We start from the raw sequence: 19,813 nt of genomic DNA, 5'->3' as shown, positions 1-19,813 counted from the left end.
CAGTTCAAAGCACAGGAGTTCAGTCAGGGCTGATGACAAAAGACCCTGTGCTCTCTCCCTGGAGCTCTCTAAGTGACATTAGATTGGGTATGCAGACTATGCAAACAAACAAACACCTCTCATCCTAGGGTCCAGGGTCGGAACTAACCCTCCCCCTCTCATCCGTTCGGTTTTCTCAAGAGGGAGAAAGGCAGACAAAGACCACGAGTCTTTGATCAGTACTGTGGACAACCGTAAGTAGCTGCAACCATTGCTTTGCAGTTGGCACTTGGTGGATGGTACGCAACTGCTACAATGTACTTCTTAACTGTGATTACAACAGTGCTTGGTCTCAGGGAGCAAACAAGCAGTTTGAATAATTAATAGATCAAGGGCATCTTTCCTCTTCAGCACCACTTTATCTTATTCTGGAATGATTAGGAAGAGAAGGAATTGGGAGTCAGGATCCAATAATCCCTTTCAAACTTTAATGAAATGGACGCTTATTTAAATTCCCTCTTTGTGGTTCCCAATTTTCTGCTTCCTAAATGTTTCTTAGAGAAGAAATCCCTTGGTGGAGTCAGCCCATGGCTTGCAGCTGACTCTGACTCCTTCTTCCCCGCCTGTGGAACTCTCATTTTACCCAGGTAGAAGAATCAAACAATAATTAACCTGAGCTATTAATTCTCTTTATCTGACCTGAACTATTAATTCCCTTTATCCGACAGCTTCAGGATGCAGAGTTCACCAAGGTTGGCCTACAGACTCTGAAGGAGTATCTGTTGGCTATGGTGGTGCACGAGAGATGAGGAGAAACTTCTTGCCATCATTCTCACTCCTAGCTTGACTTTGCTGGTGCAGATGCAATGCTTGGCGCAGTAGCCACACTCTTAGCACCATGAGAAAAGTCGAAAAGGTAATGGAGAAGGACATCCTAAATACCGACATGCTTAGGCCAAGTAACAAACACTGAATTGAAGCTGGGTGGCGGTGGCACACGCCTTTAATCCTAGCACTCGGGAGGCAGAGGCAGGAGGATTGCTGTGAGTTCGAGGCCAGCCTGGTCTACAAAGTGAGTCCAGGGCAGTCAACCCTTACACAGAGAAACCCTGTCTCGAAAAACAAAAAACAAACCAAAAAAAAAAAAAAAAAGAAACCCAAACAAAAGCTGAATTGTATCAAGATATTTTTCTGTGTAAGAAAAAAAGCTCATATTATTTAAATACTTTACAGGCACACTTGGACAACTTGTAACCTAAACCACTGGGGCCAGTACATCTCATCGTTTCACAAACTTACCCCAAAACTCCCTTGGAGAGGAGGCAGGAAGACACCATTGAAGGCGCACTGGGAGTAGGGGCAGGAGCTGTTGCTGAAGAGCTCGAGGATGCTCTGTTGGCACTGCTCATAGTCTCCAGCGCCCTGGATTTGAAACTGATCAAACGGTAGCTTCTTTTCAAACCTCTTGGTGCATGGGGTGCCGAAGAGTTCACTCACATTCACGAGCTTCTTGTACCCCGGATAAAAGCATGGGTCCCTGAGTGTCCCACCACTTGAAACCTGAATGGAAGAAGCACTTGCATGCCAACTGATCATGCTCAACATGGGATCGCCACACCCTTGTCCTGCCTTCATTGCCCTTGAGGATAAGTTCTTAAAAGGAGGTTTATAGATTAGGACCTTAGGCATGACATCGCATATGATGTATTGGGCTATTTACGCCTGAACCCAAAAATGCCATGAGCTAGGAATGTCCCTGGGCTCTCAGTGCTGAGCACACAGTAGGTTCACAAGCAAGAGTCTCCAGAAGACTGCAGCTTGTGTATAGCTATGTCTGCACGCTGTCCCTCCTCCTCCTCCTCCTCTGGAAACTGACTGGGAGCTCCTGAAGTGGGAAGACACCTGAGGTCTTTTATTCCAATAATGGGGGGAGGGGGGATCAAGGAAAAAAGAGAGGCTGTGGTGGATAAGAGTCCTGTGCACTTTAGGGTCCAGGCATCTCTCAGCTGCACCTGATTCAAGATGGCAGTCTGGATGATGATGGTTTCAAAAGCAAGAAAGTGCGGAGGAGAGTGGAGAACTGACTGTCCTTTCCTAGAGACAAGACAGCTGGGTGTGACAACTTCCCTCCCTGTTTATTTGCCAGAGTGTGTCTGGAAATCTCATTACATCAAGTATTTATTCTTTTATTCAAAATCCAGAGAGCATCTGGGGACAATATTTAAAGTATTGATTGACAGATCCTGTATTTTCCCTGCAGTGTTTTTTTTTTTTCCTCCCTGATTAAAAAATGTTGTAGACAAACTTATAAAATGGTCACTCCTCCCCCAAAACAATACTCTAACTAGCATGCAACTTGCAATATCATCACCACTGGGGCCAGAAATTAATTGCCAAGAAAAGATCTGAGCGGTGTCCTTGGAGATAGTGCAGTAAACAAACATGGGAGGGGATGGCTGGGTGGAACGGCTCACAGGGGTCCACCAGATGTAGAAGAGACCAGCTTCAGACTAGTTACTGATTACAAAGGGGAAACAACAGGATGTGGGGGCTGAGGACCAGATGTGGGGAGAGCAGAACGGAATTGAGTCGCACTTGCCTGAATGTCCTTGGCCAGTTTCTGCCAGAGTGCCTGGTCCTTCCCATAGCACAGGAAGCTGTGGGTGTACACAGTGTAGTCCTCACCATAGAGACGAAACTGCAGAGAGTTTTCTGGAGCCTCTATGGTGCTGTTTAGGGGCACAAAGGTGATCTGTGTAGAGGCTCCGCCAAGATCTAAAGCACCAAAGGTCTCTTGTTTCTGGCTATCTGGTGAGATGAGGTTTAGCCAAGTGTGTTTCTGAAAGAAAGAATTTTGCTGGAAGTCTCAGGACATCCTCCTGAGGTAGAGGACCAGAGGAGAGGTAATGGGGCAAAGCCTATGCAGGTTCCCAGATGAGTACCAGCCCAACAGCCAGCAAGGGGGCTTTGAAGACCTGGCTCAGAGAAGAGCAATGTGGGGCCTGGAAGACTATGACTCACAGTCAAGTACAAATCCCCACTCAGTCACCAGCTAAGTGACTTGGGCCACAAAGACTCTATATTTAAGCATCATATGGGGAGCTCTACTAATAGGGATGATAATGTACCACCTGTGGCTGTTCTGAGGAAGGCGTCACACCACGGGCGGAGTCCTACGCACTCCTTACTTAGGAGATACAGTCTCATTTGCTTTACTTTAAACCTCATCTTACTATGTTGCTCAGGCTGAACTCCCAACTTGCAGTTCTCCCACCTCGGTTTCATTTAGTCTCTTCCCAGTTAGTCTTACTTTAAGTAAGATTAAAATGATATTACGTGCAATATATTTTGGGGCAAGGGAGCGCTCAGTAGTTAAGAGCACACACTGCATTGGCAGAGGATGTGAATTTGATTCCTAACATTGGGAGGCTCACAGCTGCCTGTAACTCCAGTTCCAGGAGATCTGACAGCCTCTTCTGACCTCTGAAGACACTTGTTCTCATGTGCACATACCCACACAGAGGCACACACATGTACGTGATTTTTAAAAATCAAATCTTTAAATTCGATTTTCTTTTCCTTTGTGTCTCCCTGAGATGGAGCCGTGGCTTTAAAATTCTCCAGCAGTAACAGCAAGGCGAACGTACCTCTAGTGATGTTTACAAGTGTAGGAGTACGTCCGTTTTCTTCACTTACCCACCCATCATTCATTTACTAAAGACCCACATATTGCTTAGGATGGCACTGGCACTGAGCCTCTAGGAACCACTGCCCTGGTACGAGGTATTTACCCGAGTGAATCTGCCCAAGAGATAGTTGATAGTAATCCATCCGTAGGCCCCTTCCTCTTGTCCAGTGATGATCTTGGCACCCTGGAAGTCAAAGGGGTAGTTGCTGAGGATTCTTGACACTTCAGCCAGGACCCTGTCTGCCGCTTCTTCGCTTTCCATTCTACACAAAAGAGGAGGTGAGGTTATCATTTGTTTTGTCTTTGTAGTTACACTTACCCATTTAAGCTAGACAACCTAATACCCCAGACTGGGAGACACAAGGACCCTGTGCACGGCTCTCACAGGAGCCATCTTTTTGGCTCTGTCTCTCCAAGCCCAAATCCTCCAGTCATTGAGTAGATGTGTCTTTTTAAAGCACCAATTTAGCTTTGCTCCCTAGTTCCTAAAGCGGTTTTTAAAGTGACTATGGTGCTAGCTTGATGCTCTCTAGCCATACTGAGGGCTGATATGTGAGGTTTTAGCTGTCACTGTGGCCCCTGCTTCCTTGTACTTTAGTGACGTCAGTTTAGACTCTGAGTGACGTCAGTTAGGGCTGTAGAGATGGTTAACAGATGCCCAAGTTCCCCTGAAGTCAGCCTGTGGGGGGGGGGTGTCTTTTTTTCATTCAGTTCTCAGGTCTGTTTGGAACTTTGAGACCTAAATGGAGCCTGCCCTATGAAGACAAGATGTGATTGTTCCTAAGATGCCCTGATGAGAGGATGTATCAGCTGGGGCTCTCAGAGGAACAGCTGCCCTAACTGTAAGTCCCATAATCCCAGGCACCTCGGCACTGCCTCTACAGCCTAGTACCCTAGTCTCTACCTAAGTAAGCGCATGCCTGCCGTGGCTCCCAGGTAAACGGGGGTCTCCTGCTGCTTAGCCGTCGGGATCAGTTCAGTGGACATTTCCATGCACTCAGCCAGGTATGTGCCTAGTTCATCTGTTTTCTGGGCATATTTTGAGATTCCAGGACCTACAGAAAGATACAGAAGACAAAAACTCTTTAAAAGAAAAGGTGTGGAGCATATCTTGACTATATTAAGGAAAAGTGTTTCCTAAGAGAACGGAAGGAGCCAGGCAGTTCTGGCACAAGCCTTTGATCTCAGCACTTGGGAGACAGAGGCAGATCTCTGAGTTCAAGGCCAGCCTGGCCTACAGAGTGAGTTCCAGAACAGCCCAGTCTACAAAGAGAAATCCTGTCTCAAAAAATAAAAAAAAAAATTTTAAATAAAGAAATTAAGAAAGAAAAAGAAAAGGAAAGAAAAACCAAAGCAAAACAAGACTTCTTTATTTATTTTATGCGTATGAGTGCTCTATCTGCATGTACACCTGCCTGCAAGCCAGAAGAGGGCATTAGAAGGTATATATAGATGTTTGTGAGACACCACGCAGTTGCTGGGAGAACTGAACTCAGGACCTCTGGAAGAGCTGACAGTACTCTTAACTGCTGAGCCATCTCTGCAGCCCAAGAAAAGCCTTCTTGATATGACATACATTGGGCTGTTTCTTAGAGGGAATAGTGGTTAATTTTTACTGTCAACTTAATTACAGTAAGAAGCACCTAGCGTATGAACGTGGTATTCTTTGAGCGTTGTCCGTGAGGCTGTGGGAGGAAAGATGTGGGTAGCACTATCCTGGCGCTGGGGTTCTGGACTGAACAAAAGGGGGAAAGGACAACACGAGGGAGGTGGAAAAATTCCCATCACCATGCTTTCCCCACAATCACGGACTGTTTCCCTTAGAACCAAGAGCCAATATAAGCACTTCTTCCTTTAAGTTTCTCTCTCCTGCTTAATCATAGCAGTGGGGGAAAAAAAGTGGCTAATACATGAGTTTGATGTACTTATAAACCTTGCCAGTAAAGCCTGGTGTATAGCAATGTAGCCACAAGGTGGTGCAATTTCACATTCAATTGAGTAACGTTCTGCCAGTAAAGCAGATGTTGCAGTGGCTTCTCTGTTACCCACTTTTGAATGATCTTTCCACAGAGTTGTAATTAGCAACGATGGTTCCTAGTGGACCTAGGTAAAGATAACATTTAGTGCAAGATTCAGAGTAAAGCACCCGGCACACTGGCTTTTCCTGAAAAGACAGAATGTGCCGTTACCTAGCTCTGTCATAGCATGTGTCCTAAAATTTATGGGGTTTCTTCCTTTGTTAGAATAAACAGAAACAGAATCTGTGTATCTTGAGAGTCTTTTCCACTCCAGTACTAAGACTGTTATTCCAACTTTAAAGCAAACTGATGGTTGCTATGGAGAGAGCTGGAACCAGAACTCCCAAGTGTAACACTGCCATGTTTCCATCCCACTCCACTCTGGATTCCAGAGTGCTTCCTAGCAAGAGTTTGTGTTCAAGGTGATTATGCAAATGGACTTTTAAACAGTCTGTATGTTTAATCTAATGAGAAGCCCCATGCTACATTAGCAGAAGCAGGAGGATCTCTGTGAGTTTGAGGCCAGCTTGGTCTACAAAGTGAGTCTAAGACAGCCAAGGCTACACAGAGAAGCCCTGTCTCAAAAAACAAAACAAAAAGAAAGAAAGAAAGAAAGAAAGAAGAAAAAAGAAAAAGAAAAAAGGAGGTCAGTGAACGAAATGAACAGCAGTGAAGTGAAGGGTGCAGCCTTTAGGAAGCTACAGGCCCTAAGATTAAAGTCAGCTCTCCTCCTGGATCTAGTTTACCTGTTGGAAAAGAAACAGTGTGTTCATGGCTCAAAAGGCCAAGAGAGACAAAGGTCACAGGGATGGTGGTACGCTGTGATGTCTGGTGCATGGAGGAAAGCAGGATGGAGCAGGTCAGGGGTGCTGAGCAGTCAGTCATCCTCAGGTGTGACTTGAAAATTGACTTGGGGGTGGGGGTGAGTTATCAGCACATAAGGCAGAGCTTCTGTGGGAGCCAGTAGCAGTGCAGCGAGGGGCCTGGACTCTTGCTGCTACTCACCCAACAGATCCTGAGAGTGAGAAAATGCATGTGGAGTTCTTAGTGCAGGACACACAGAAGTGCTTTATTGATGAGAGCTATTATTACTCAGTTGTGTGTGTATCTGCGTGTGTATATGTGTGTGTGTTGATGGGAATCTAACCTAGGACATCATGACTACACAAAACACTTCAGCTGCTTTTCAATTTGCTTCTTTTTCAAGGATTGATTTCAATATCACTATAATTATTGGCCGTAATAGGGATTCATCATGGGCCTCATGCATGTGAGGCATATGTCGGCTGCTGAGCTACACCCATGTCTTGTTTAAGGCAGAGTCTTCCTAAATTGTCCAGGCTGGCCACGAACTCACACTGCGGTCCAGGCAGCCCGGAATGTCGTGATCCCCTGGCTTACCAGCCAGCGCTGCTAGGGCCCAGCCCAATGTCATGTTACAGATAATGACAAACCAGCAACAACTCCGCTGTGTCCCTCCTTTTGCTCTTATGTATGGTTAGCACCTCTCGCGCTCTGTCCCGCTCTCCCACTCCCCTGGCCTCCACCTTACCTTTCACTTGACATTCTTCTAACTGGTGCGTCACTCCTGTGCCATTCTCCTTCTCAGCTGGCCACTTATAGATGTACAAGTTGGTGTGTGAAGACCCTGCATCCAGCACAATGCCATACTGAGGGCGAAACAAATTTAAACCACTTATCAGCATGACACCACACTTCTCCGCATTAGCTTGCAAAGGAAGCAGACACGGACAGGAGTTCAACCCATAAAGAGAAATTACTCTTAGCCAAGTAGAACATTTGGTGCTGGGGACTAGAGTGACTCTCGTGCCAAGGACTGCCAGCACACCACTCCTCTACATAAGGACTCTTGGTGCTGGCTGCACCTTAGAAACAGCCAGGCCTTGCCCAGGGCAGGCCTGAGCCATGAGGCTATTTAGGAAACGCTTGGTGACGCTACTGTGCAGCCAGGATCAGACCCACATGCAGAAGCAGCTGAGACACTGTAGAAGGAACGGAAAACGAATCCAGTGCTTCTCAAGCTTGTCCACACCCTGAGATCAGCTGGGAGCTCCAGAGGCTGATGCCCCATCCCGCCTCACACACTGGTTTTAAGTGGTCTGGTCGTCAGCGTCATGATAAGATCCTGTGGGATTCTAATTTGTAGACAAGCCCGGTGACCACCAAGCAAACCCATGGCAGCTGCCTAGACACAACAAATGTGTTCATTTGATTTGAGTTCGGCAAGTGTGCATTGCAGTTCCAAGGGCGAAACACCAAGTGGCCTTGCTTTGTTTGTATTCAGGGAAAAAAAAATAACTGTGAAGTTGTATTCTGTGTATTCTAAGGCATATAAACTTCATTATAAAGAGTCTGCAGCTCTTTCAAAGGAGGAGGAGAAGGTTTCAGGAATAAATGAAATTGGGAGAAAAGGAGCATAGGGAGGCAGCTCAGGCAGCAAAGGGCATCGAGCCCCAGCGCCCGCATGAAAAGCCAGGCATGGTGCTATGCCTGCAACCCCGACCTGCGAAGGCATCGGGTGGGCGAGGCTCAGCGATCAGCTAGCATGGCCAGATCCTCAAGGCCCAGGCCCCAGCGAGGGCTGTTTCAAAAAAGTAGGGTGGATGGTCCCTTTGGAGGAATGATACCTGAGGTTGCCCTCTGGCCTCCACATGCATGTGCACACATGTGCAGGTATGTCCATACATACATGTGTACTTGACACACAGAAGCTAAGAGGGAAAGGCAACGTGAAGATGAGCTGGGTGGTTAGAAGAGAAGAGGGGAGGAGCGAAGCCACCACATTGGGTTTATGGGTGTGTTGATGATGTACCAACCACACAGGGATTGTGTGAAGTGTTTTAGATATCAACTCTCTTATTTGAACTCAGAACAATGCTGGGAAATGAGGGCTATTTTTTTATCCTTTTTATATAGATAAGAAACTACCAGAAGGCTAGTTAATAAAGCTAGTCTGAATTAGGCTTAGAATTGAGGCCTTATCTGTGGAACATGGGGCAGGGGCTAAGTGCCAGGTTACGGGGAGATGCTCCGTGCACACCCATCTGCCACCAACAAAAGGAAGATACAGAACATTTACCAGCCCAGCAGACGCCCTGATCTACCTCTTAGTCATTTCCTTAAGGATCACTCACTGTTTGGTCAATTGTCACCAAAGATGATTCTTGTCTGTTTTGAACTGTGAAAAAGGGAAATCACAGAGCATACCCACTCGGTGTGATCTCTTTCACTCTACCTTATGAACTTCATCCAAACCGTGTCCGTTGTTCATGCTTTTCCCTTGCTGTAGCGTATTCCACCATGTGCATATATTACATTTTATTCCAATGTTGACAGACATTTGGATTATAATTGAGACGATTAGGAGTATAGCTGCCTTGAACATTCTTGTGGACTTCACTTTTATGGAATAAAAGCTTCCTTTCTTTTTTTAAAGCTATCTCTACTCTGGAGTAGACTATCAAATGTCCATTTGGATCAACTAATATTCACTTTTGATTTTATTCTCAAATTGGGGATAAATCCAATATTGATTAGTGATGTCTTCCAGGGCTCTAGAAGAACAACATGATGGCCCATATTTTTTTTTATGTAAGTATGTGTAAGTGGTGTGTCCTGTGAGTATGTACGTTCACATGCATGTGGGCACATGTGTGTGATTGCATGTAGAGGCCTGGGGCTGACACCAGGAGTTTCTCTCAATTGTTTTCCACCATGCTCACTGAGCCAGGGTCACCAATACGGCTAGTCTGTCTTGCCAGGTTACTATGGGGATCCCCTATCTCTACCTTCTGAACGGTGGGATTCGACAGACTGCCACGCCCTCTGATATTTATGGAGCTCTGGGAATCAGAACTCTGGTCCTCATGCTCACCCAGCAAGTACTTCATCAGAATCATCTCGCCAGCACTTGAACATTCATTTTTTAATCATCTCTAGTGTGAAAGCAAAAGAAATAAAAGCAGAGGAATGGTGCCATTTAAGCTGTGCAGTTCAAAATGTGGTCTTTCACTTAAAAACAATTAATTTACATATTTGTAATGTAAACTTATATAAGTCTATATTTTCTCATCTATTAATACTTAAAAACTTACAGACAGAAAAGATAGAAATGAGATTTTTTTTTTTTTTTTTTTTTTTTGTTTTTCAAGATAGGGTTTCTCTGTGTAGCCCTGGCTGTCCTGGACTTGCTTTGTAGACCAGGCTGGCCTCAAACTCACAGCAATCTGCCTGCCTCTTTGTCCCAAGTGCTGTGATTAAAGGCGTGCACCACCATGCCTGGCTAGGAATGAGAATTCTTAAGAGGCCTCCATGGGCCACTAAGAATAGGTAAAGGCAGAGCCTCTTAGGTACCTAGAGTCATTCCATTTCAATGGGAGGCAGCAATGTACAGATCTCCTGAGGATCTCTGACCCTCCAATACCTCCTCAGTGCTCTCTGCCTTCTTATGCACAGTGTGTGTGGGGGTGGGGGGAGGGTCGCTTTAGTAATTAGTTTTATGTGCTCAAAAGGAAAAGGATCTAGCCAGGCGCAGTGGTGTATGCTTGTAATCCCAGCACTTAGAGAGGCAGAGGCACAAGCAGTCAGATCACTGTGAGTTCCAGGCCAGCATGGTCTACAAAGTGAGTCCAGGACAGCCAAGGCTACACAGAGAAACCCTGTCTCCGGGGTGGGGGTGGGGGGGCAAGGAGGAAGGATCTGTATACATGCTTTAAGCACCACCAAGAAGTAAATAGGGCAGGCTCCTCTGAGTCATGGGAATCTAAGAATGACCCAGATGATCATAGAGGGAAGGGAGGGATGCTGACTGGGGTCTGGGGCCTTTAGACCCCAAGAAAACCTCCCAGGGTTTGAGAAAAGGCTTTGGGGTTATACACTGAAAAATTCCATTGTTCCCCAGGAGGGCCTGTGAATTCTTCCTACCAGAAAATGTTCCAGCCATAGTGGCATATGATAAAAGCTAGCCAGACAGCAGCAAGCGGCCTTTATCTGGAATCAGGACATCCTACTCTTTCTATTTTTGTTAACATGAAAGCCACCCGCTCCCCTGCCCCAGAACAGCCAAAGGAGCCAGCCTCACTTTTGTCAGCCTGTTTCCCTAAGGCCCTACACAGTGAGACACTGGAAAGATGAGAACATTATTACGTTTTTTGCAAGTATTTAAGGTGGTGGCACTGGGCATTCCACAAGAACAGAGGATATTCCCCCCCCTGTGCACAGCACTGGAAGGCTAACCTGTGAGCCACGCCCACTGAGGGCTGATTTGGGTTGCCTGCTAAACTGTTTCATCAAACAAATAGTTGACTATATATGTTATATGTATATCAACTATTTGTTTGATATGCTCTGTGTGTGTGTGTGTGTGTGTGTGTGTGTGTGTGTGTGTTGAGATGGGGTTTCTTTGTGTAGCCTTTAGACTAGGCTGGCCTAGAACCCAGAGACCCACCTGCCTCTGCCTGCCAGGTGCTGAGATCACAGGTGTGCACCACCACCACCTGGCTAAGTTGATATTTGAGAGCAGCTAAAGGTGGACAGTCTGTGTTCTCAATCTGTACATTTGGGAGTCGGCCTCTGGTGGTTCCAATATCCCCCAAGAGCCCAGATGGTCCCCACCTTGTGCTCTGTCCACCACCACAGTGTTTCCCAGAGCATGTTCTAGAACACCCAGGGCCACAGGATCTCAGCAAATCAACTTTCCCAGATGGTTAGGGAATGTCCCGTCTCCCTCCTTCCTGGATTCACCATCCCATTGCTAATGAACCCTTTAGGCAACACTGTCTTCCTGTAGCACATACGTAAAGCATTTCTAAAACCCTCTATAAGTATGCCTTTCATATTAAAGGAAGAAATAAGATTTCAAAAGTGAGGACGAAATCTGGCATTCCATTATTTATTGTTACTATTATTTCAGTAGTATTTCCTATTTTAAGAGTGTCAAGAACGTATTAAATATCACCTAGAAAATGAAAGGGAAAGACATCTAGATCACCAGATCTTTGCTTCCTTCCAGTCATGTTCGTAGAGTTGTGGTCTTTCTGTGGAAACCACCTTGCTCTAAACTACCTACAGTCTCATAATCTAAAGCGGTAACATTGGGGCTGTTCTGCACACTCCACCCCACAGGGCACAGCCAGGCACTTTAGTTTAATGGCTTCCTCTCCAATATGAGTGTGCTGGGAACCGAGTCCCCATGTGGGCATGTGGGGAGGTGGGGCCAATGAGTGCTCAGGACACGGTGCTACTTTCATGAGTAAATCAATGACCCAATTAAGTGGGCCCTGGGAAACGGCCTGTCTTTTTCTAACCCTCTAACCCACTGCCATACAAAGAGGAGTGGAGTTCTCCTGCTAGAATGTAGCATTCAAGATGTCCTTTTGGAAACAGAGATTAGGTCCTTCCTAAACTTGAAGTACACTTACAACATGGACCTTGGACTTTCCAGTCTCCAGAAGAGAAAGTTCTGGAGAAAGTAAATGTTCACTCTTTACAAATTATGCTTTTGTGGTAGTCTGTTCTAGCAATTAAAAGGGGATTGGGACTCCAGCTACCAGGGGCCATGTCACAGGGCCCTTTTAGAAATACTGGATCCTTAACTCGCCTCTTAAATTTCTTGTAGCTTTTAACAGTGACTTCAGCAGTGCTGTTGCTCTGGCTCAGGAAGCCTGGGTTTATAAGCAAAGCTTATCTTTTACAATGCGTTTCTAATACCCTATAAACAAGCTAGGCTAGCCACAGAGATGCCTGTGGAGCTGATAAACATCTAGAAATGTTTTATTCTTGTCTTTGTTTCTTTAGTTAGAGTTATTAGATCTTGAATTAAAACTCTTATTTTATTGTTGTTTTTAAACCTGTGGTAAAATATACATAATACAGAATGTACTATGTGGACCTTTTTGGTTTTGGGTTTTTTTTGTTTTGTTTTGTTTTTTATTTTTTCCACTTTTTCAAGACAGGGTTTCTCTGTGTAGCCCTGGCTGTCCTGGACTCGCTTTGTAGACCAGGCTGTCCTCGAACTCATAGAGATCTGCTTGCCTCTGCCTCCCGAGTGCTGGGATCACAGGCGTGCGTCACTGCGCCCGGCTCTATGTGAACCATTTTAGTGGCTGTGGATTCTATGCTCATTGTTGTGCCACCATCACCACCATCCATCTCCACATACTGGTCTCTAAAATGGATGATGTTACAATACAGTGAAGTAACAATGCCAACAGATACTTCCCAGCATTTAAGAGTACAAGCCAAAGCAAGTTCTTTCAACTTCTCCATAAAAAGAGAACCAAAAATGACAATTCCAGAATACCATTTCAGTCCTATTTGGAAAAGCAGATTTGGGGAAGGCCACCACCCTTCTGCAGCAGTGAGAAACCCTGCAGAGTGCTGGCTCAGAAACCACAACACGCTTAGGAGGGAGGGGCTTCCATGGACCACATCTTCTGTAGAGAGGTATTGAGGGTGGACCACAGCCCATGGCTTCTGCTGTGCTATATGCGCTAACAAGCCACTGCTTGGTTCTACTCCATTTAACCCGGACCCACCATCCAAGTAGGTGTTATTACTATTTCTACTTGACCTGTAAGGAAACTGAGGTTTAGAGGAAGGAATTCACTTGCTGATGCTGTTACTGTGATTGAGATGAAAATATCCTGCCCCCTGAGCCTACATTTCACACAGCGGAGACATTTTGAACCCATGCCTGCTGCTGGGTATAAGGCCAGTTTGCATGTCAAAATGTGGGGTGTTCATGCTAAAAGCACCCCAGCAGCCAGTGCCTAGTTAGGAGATGGGAATTAAGGAGTGGTGGACAGAGCAAAATTCAAAGCCTCTCCCAACCTAGACTCAGGGAGACAAAAGCACTCTTCCAAGGACAAATTTAGAATCACTATTGGCTGTCCACTTCACTGGCACCTTTGTTTTTAGAAGCACAGATCAGTCATCTGAAAGTGCAAGCCTAGTATTCACACTCACTGAGTCACTGACTTCCATGGCAAGGGGATGCCTTAGGATATCTGTAAGGCTAGATGCCCGAGCCTTCATTCCGAGCATCCACACAATGGTAAACAGGATGTTTACAGCATCACCACTCGAGTCAGGTGCTGGGCTGGCTGTGAGCTAACACTTGCATTGTGATTATTTCATAAATGAGTATGTCCTTCTCCTCCTCATAACTGTGTACACTCTTCCAATGCTGCTCACTGGTCCATCTCCAGAGCCTCAGAATAAATGTCCAATGACTATTAAATAAACGAGGACATAAACTGTATGCGAAGACGAATGAAACCCAGTCCTGTCCTCAGGATGTTTAGAACTGAGTGGTACTTGCCCAAGTAAGTACACAGGCACAGTAAAGTGAGTGCTCTGGCTGTGTTGTGTCAGATGTGCCCCCACGCAAGAGGTCACCACTTCCTCAGCAAGACTGACCCCAAACCCTGTTAAGCAGAAATAAAAGAAGGCTAGGTCATCTGCACAAAACAAAGAGTCCATGTACAAACACAGTTGAATAAAGTCTGTCTTCTGTAAGGCCACTTTAGAAGTGAATAGAATCAACTCTGCTGTGTGTGGGTTCTGCACTCGTGGAGAATGGTGGAACAAAATGTGGCAGACAGCAGAGCAAAAATATGGAAATGGAAGAGCAAAGATATTTTCTAAAATTTGTTCATATTAAACCTCTACAGTTTCTTCTTGCCATTGTTCCCTAAAAATTACAGTACGGCAAGTATTTTCATAGACTTTATATTATATTAGGTTTTATGGGAAATCTAGAGATGATTTTAAAAAGTTGTATCTCAGAACCTCAGACAGGTTATATGCAAATGGTATTCTTTGGGTACCATAAAGGGCTTGACTAGCCATAGATTTTGATACTCAAGGTGGGTGTCCTGGAACCGGTCCCACAGACTCTGAGGACCAACTGTGCTTTTCATTAATAAACTTCTTAGCATAGGTTAGTAGGCTGTGATGACTCGTCCACACAATAAAAATGGTTCTGGTTCTCGTTTTAGCTTTTGTAATACACCATATTCATTCAACTGAGGTTTGACCCATTCCAGAGATGTCGCCTGAGAGCACACTGAAGCAATGATGTCCCACTGGACCCTCTATGATGGTGGACATCTGTCTGTATTGCACCACATTCCATTCCCAATATGTGATAGGAGTCTTATTGGAATCAGTAAGTAACTTCAGCAAATGGCTAACTTTTGCATGGAAAATTAGCTTTGTTCAGAATGAACCGGCGACGTTGTCATGTTCTCTTTAGTGGCAATATAGCTGCTCTTGCGATATGCAGACCTTTTCTTTAATAAATGCTGATGGCCTGGCTCCCTTTCACCAAACAGCATAACAAAACAGAAGCACAGCAGACTTGAGGACGACTGTGAGTGACGGAGCCAGCCCTGAGCACAGCAAACCCTGAGAACACAGAGCTCAAGTGTGCCTCCTTAGCAGCCCTTCTCCCCAGTGATGCAACACTAACCACGCAAAAAGGTCAGCTCAAGAGAGCAGCCACTTACTCTCGGAGCTGGTAAACAAATAGCAAAACCAAGATGTCATGAGGCTTCCACTGCGAGTGAAGCCTTGCCAGGAGAGCCGATGCCACGAAACATTAAAAGGCAGAGACCACCGTCAATGAGACGGTGTCTGTCCTGACAAAGCGGCTGCTGTACACAGCGCAACTGGGTTGAACTTGTGTGACAAACAGATGCCAGTGAAACGCCCATGCCTTTTCTACACAGCAAGTGGCGTGGGTGGGCAGGAAAAGATTCAGAAGCAGGGCATGCATCTGAGTTTCCAGGCTCATGGGTCATCTTCTTCTCATCAAGTAGCATGTGCTTCACATGTGCGTTCCATGACCTCCCTGGACACGTTAGCTTCTCCATATGTCACTGTTCACATGTGTGTTCAATGGCCTACTCATGTGAGGTGAACCCCTAGTAGATATATTTAGTGTCTTTTCAGCCTAAATGTAAAATAGTATACTTATAAATATATATATATTTATATATCTTTTTTATCTTTTTTTAACTAAAAGATAAAGCAAAATATTGACCGCATTTCAAATATTTGTGATTTCACTTGCCTTAACATTTTCTGGCAATGGTTTGTTCTGGGTCAGTCCCACAGCAATCAAAGCTATTACAGCGATGATAGAGGTGAAACCAAGGATGATCAGAATATTTTTGGAGCAAAATCTCTTTACCGTAGAATCTGAAACAAAAACCAAAACATGAGTCCAAGATCAGCAAACATTGATTTTTCTTGACTTTGTCTGGATTTTTGTTTTTTGTTTTTTTTTAAGATTTATTTATTTATTTACTTATTTATTTATTTATTATGTATCCCTTGCTCTGCCTGCTTGTAACCCTGAAGGCCAGAAGAGGGCATCAGATCGCATTGTAGATGGCTATGAGCCACCATGTGGTTGCTGGGAATTGAACTCAGGACCTCTGGAAGAACAGTCAGTGCTCTTAACCTCTGAGCCATCTCGCCAGCCCCCCTTTGTCTGGTTTTATGATGACCATCCAGAAACACCAGAGACATTAATAAGAAGCTTGTTCATATCTACAGGATAATTGTAAATTATTGGAAATAATTCAAGAATAAAAAGTTTTGTCTATACCATGATAGGTCAGGGCCAAGTCAGTGGTATGGAAAAAAGAATGGGCAAAACTAGGCCTTTTGCATAAGTGGAACGAGGGAGGGTATCACCTGGGTGTCTTATTGAATAGGTCAGATGTGCCTATCAACAGAAGACAGAATAGGCCTCTTCATTTTTTAAATATACACAAAACACTTAATTCATTAAAAACATCCAGTGTATGTATGTATCAGACATCAAATCCCACCACTGCATATCATTTTCTGCCTTGAAATACCTTTTGGATCCCAAAACATTTATATGGTGAACTGACAATTGCCTTAAGACTGGGGAGCTCTGGACACCTTAGCCTGTCACTCCATTAGCTAATCTCTTCTGGGTTTAACCTTGCCCTGACAAAGGACATCTTAAAAGCACCACTAAAACAATTACATCAAGTTACTTCAACTGGACTTAAATGGGTCATATAGAGGGCACGAGTAGGAAATGGAAGGTTGTGTCAGTCCGTCCACTTTGGCGACTCAACCTCTTCTTCAGTGAACTTCTCAAATTATCTTCAGACCTTTTCTTAGGCTTTGGGGACACATAAGAGAGAATCCTCTGGGGGCGGGGGAGATGGCTCAGTGGTTAAGAGCACTGGCTGCTCTTCCAAAGGTCCTGAGTTCAGTTCCTAGCCACCACTTGGTGGCTTACAACCATCTATAATATGATCTGATGCCCTCTGCTAGCCTGCAGGTGTATATGCAGATAGAGTACTCATTACATTAAATAAATAAATCTTAAAAAATTATTTTAAAAATACTGAATCATTTGAAAACAAGATGGGTTCTCTCTTCTTCTTCTTCTTTGTCTTCTTCTTCTTCTTTTCTCTCTCTCTCTCTCTCTCTCTCTCTCTCTCTCTCTCTCTCTCTCTCTCTCTCTCTCTCTCCCTCTCTCCTTCCTTGAGAACAGAGTGAGACCAAAGGAGGGCCCATGGGAGGGCCCCTTTTCCCTTTTGCTTTTTTCAGCAGCAGCTTGCTGGGCACTGACATGGGAATTCTTCCTTATGCTCTTGAGCAGAAACTTGGACTTTCCAAAATGCTGTTGCCACATGGGTGCCTAGTCTGCGCCAAGCCCAGAGTCTTCAGGTAGTCTCTATCCATCATGCTAAATGGTACAAAACTCAGGACAAAATGCCAGCAAACCATGACCTCTTACTTCCAAAGAAAGAACAGCAAATGGAATCCGCTGCACTCCTACCCATCTTCCTGAGTGAACACACACCTTGTTTAGAGACCTGCCTGCCCAAGCTAAGGGATGGAGCTGCTCAGTTTGTGTGATCTCACGTCCCTGTTAGGGGAGGTTTCTCCAATGGTTGGATACCTAATCACGCTCCCTGATAACCTGACATCTGCTTGAGTAAGACTAGTGGAAAAAATGCAGACATTCTCCTTTCTCACTATCCTGCCTGGATGAGATGACAGATACTGATGACAGAGCTGAGAAACGAAGGAAACCTGAGTCCCCAGGGTCATGTGGAGATGCTACATCGACCATCTCTGAGCTCATCTTCCCATAAGATTACACTTTGACACAGTGCCAGGATGCTAACTACTTGAAGCTACACCATGCAGGTACAGCCGCTGTGGTAGAAGCACTGGCCCCTGTGATGGCAGAACTCTAGAGGCCCAGGCTCAGGAGGGACATCTTTGTGTGGTGCCCTTCTTCATTTCTAAAGCTGTGACGCTGAAGCAGTGCAACCATCTGGATGAAGGCTTGTAGTGTGGGGAGCTAAGAGCCATTTGTAATAGGATTTTAAATGCTATTTTTCCATTCCTGAGGCTGGTGAAAAGGACTACCCGTCTAGTTATTTCCTTTTCACGAATGACAAATTGGCTGACTCATTTTCCTACTGCATCTACTTAGGCATTATTCTTAGTATCTAAACTATTACAAAGGAAAGAGATCAGCACGACCTCTACTCTTTAGAAGTAACCAGCCATTCATTAGGAAAGAGGAACAAACAAATAAACAAACTCAAACCAAAAAAAGAGGTTCGTGAATAAATTATTTTAGGTCATGATGAGTGCAAAGAGGAAACTAAAGCCAATGAGTGTGATAAATCAACTGCTGTAGAGCTGGGGCATGAGGTAGATAGTGTTAGGTCGTAGGTCAAGAAAAGTTCTCTGTGAATGGGGTGATGGGAAAATACCATCTATGAGAAGGAATGGGAACATTCCAGAAAGTGTAGGGACTGCAAAAGCGCCGAGGTGGTAGCTAGCTTAGCGTGACTTCGGATTTATTTTCCTTTTCCTATGCAAATATTGGCTAAGCCTCATCATCACTGAACACTTGGACTGCTTTCCACATTTATCCAGCTTTTATAATGATATCCACATTTCTAGAACTTATTCAAGTCCCTCACCATATTTTTACTTCTTGTTAAAGATAAGCAAAAGAATGTAAGTATATAAATTTTCTGCACATAACTTTCAAAATCTTTACTACCAAAAAAATGGCTGTTGGTTTTTTCATGTGATTACCCAGAAAGGAGTAAACAAGACTGCCTTTCACAGACTTCTCAAAAGCCCTGGTCCCAGGCAGGAAACCAGACGCTCTGCAGGAAGTGGTGCTGGATGATGCAGAGGTCCAGGCTGGCAGAAAGGGGAAGCACGGGCTACAGGGGTGCCCCTGCCCAGCCTGGGGAAGTCTCTGGCTTCCATTTCCAAGAGTGAGAAGGGAACGGACCCACCTTCGTCACTCTTGCTTTTGGCCTGCAGGTCTTTCAGATCTGGTTTTGCTAAAACAGGTTTATTGAAATAGGTTTATTATGAAAGTTTGCGCCGACTCTCTTCTGCTTACAACAGCTCACCTGACTCATGGGTAAGAGAGAGGTGGTTTCCATCACTCTCATAAGGTGGTGTGGATTCTTTTGGTTTGTTGTTTTATTTTTTGAAACAGGGTCTCGTGTAGCCCATGCTGGATTTGACTTTGCTGCGTAGTTGGAGATACCTGTGAGGTTCTGGTCACTCTGTTGTCACTGCCTGAGAAGTAAGCTTACAAGCATGTGGCACTTACAGGTTTGATATGGTCCGAGGGACCAGACCCCCGGCCTTATGCACGTTAGGCAAGCCTCCATCAACTGAGCTGCATCCCCAGCCCATGACATGCTACTTTTATAAAGTCAAAAAATGATTTTACCAAAACTATCCAAGCACAAAGTTGCTTTTCTCTTTGAGTTAGTTGGTTACAGTAGAGAATTCAGAGCTGCACCTCCTTGACAGTTTTTCCCTTTCAAGTGACAGGTAAACAGGCTTTTCTGTTTAACATTAGAGAGCCAAGTACCAACTAATAACTTCCTCCTTTACGTGACAGAAAGAGCTAAAAGAAGCCCAGATCTTAGTAAAATACAGAAGAATTTCAAGCCAATAAGCTACAAAGAAAAAAAAAATCTCTACTTTATTTCTTCATTCTTATAGTAACAGTCGCTAAGATGTCCAGTTAGAATCTTATTAAAGTGAAAATTCTCAAGCA

General features: G+C 44.8%; 1 protein-coding gene across 1 annotated transcript in view; it reads right to left on the bottom strand.

The window, feature by feature from the left end:
- Entpd1 (ectonucleoside triphosphate diphosphohydrolase 1) overlaps window positions 1-19,813 on the bottom strand; it is a 75,767-nt gene that overhangs the window by 10,324 nt on the left and 45,630 nt on the right. Inside the window, exons 2-7 of the mRNA XM_051146529.1 lie at window positions 15,782-15,909; window positions 7,238-7,355; window positions 4,572-4,722; window positions 3,771-3,930; window positions 2,579-2,818; window positions 1,279-1,539 (exon numbers count right to left, since the gene is read on the bottom strand). Coding sequence (XP_051002486.1) covers window positions 1,279-1,539; window positions 2,579-2,818; window positions 3,771-3,930; window positions 4,572-4,722; window positions 7,238-7,355; window positions 15,782-15,909 — 1,058 coding nt within the window. The remainder of the gene's footprint in view (window positions 1-1,278; window positions 1,540-2,578; window positions 2,819-3,770; window positions 3,931-4,571; window positions 4,723-7,237; window positions 7,356-15,781; window positions 15,910-19,813) is intronic.

This window comes from Acomys russatus, chromosome 5 (assembly GCF_903995435.1).
Source record: "Acomys russatus chromosome 5, mAcoRus1.1, whole genome shotgun sequence".
Taxonomy (NCBI): domain Eukaryota; kingdom Metazoa; phylum Chordata; class Mammalia; order Rodentia; family Muridae; genus Acomys; species Acomys russatus.
This window is presented reverse-complemented; position numbering and strand designations above follow the sequence as displayed.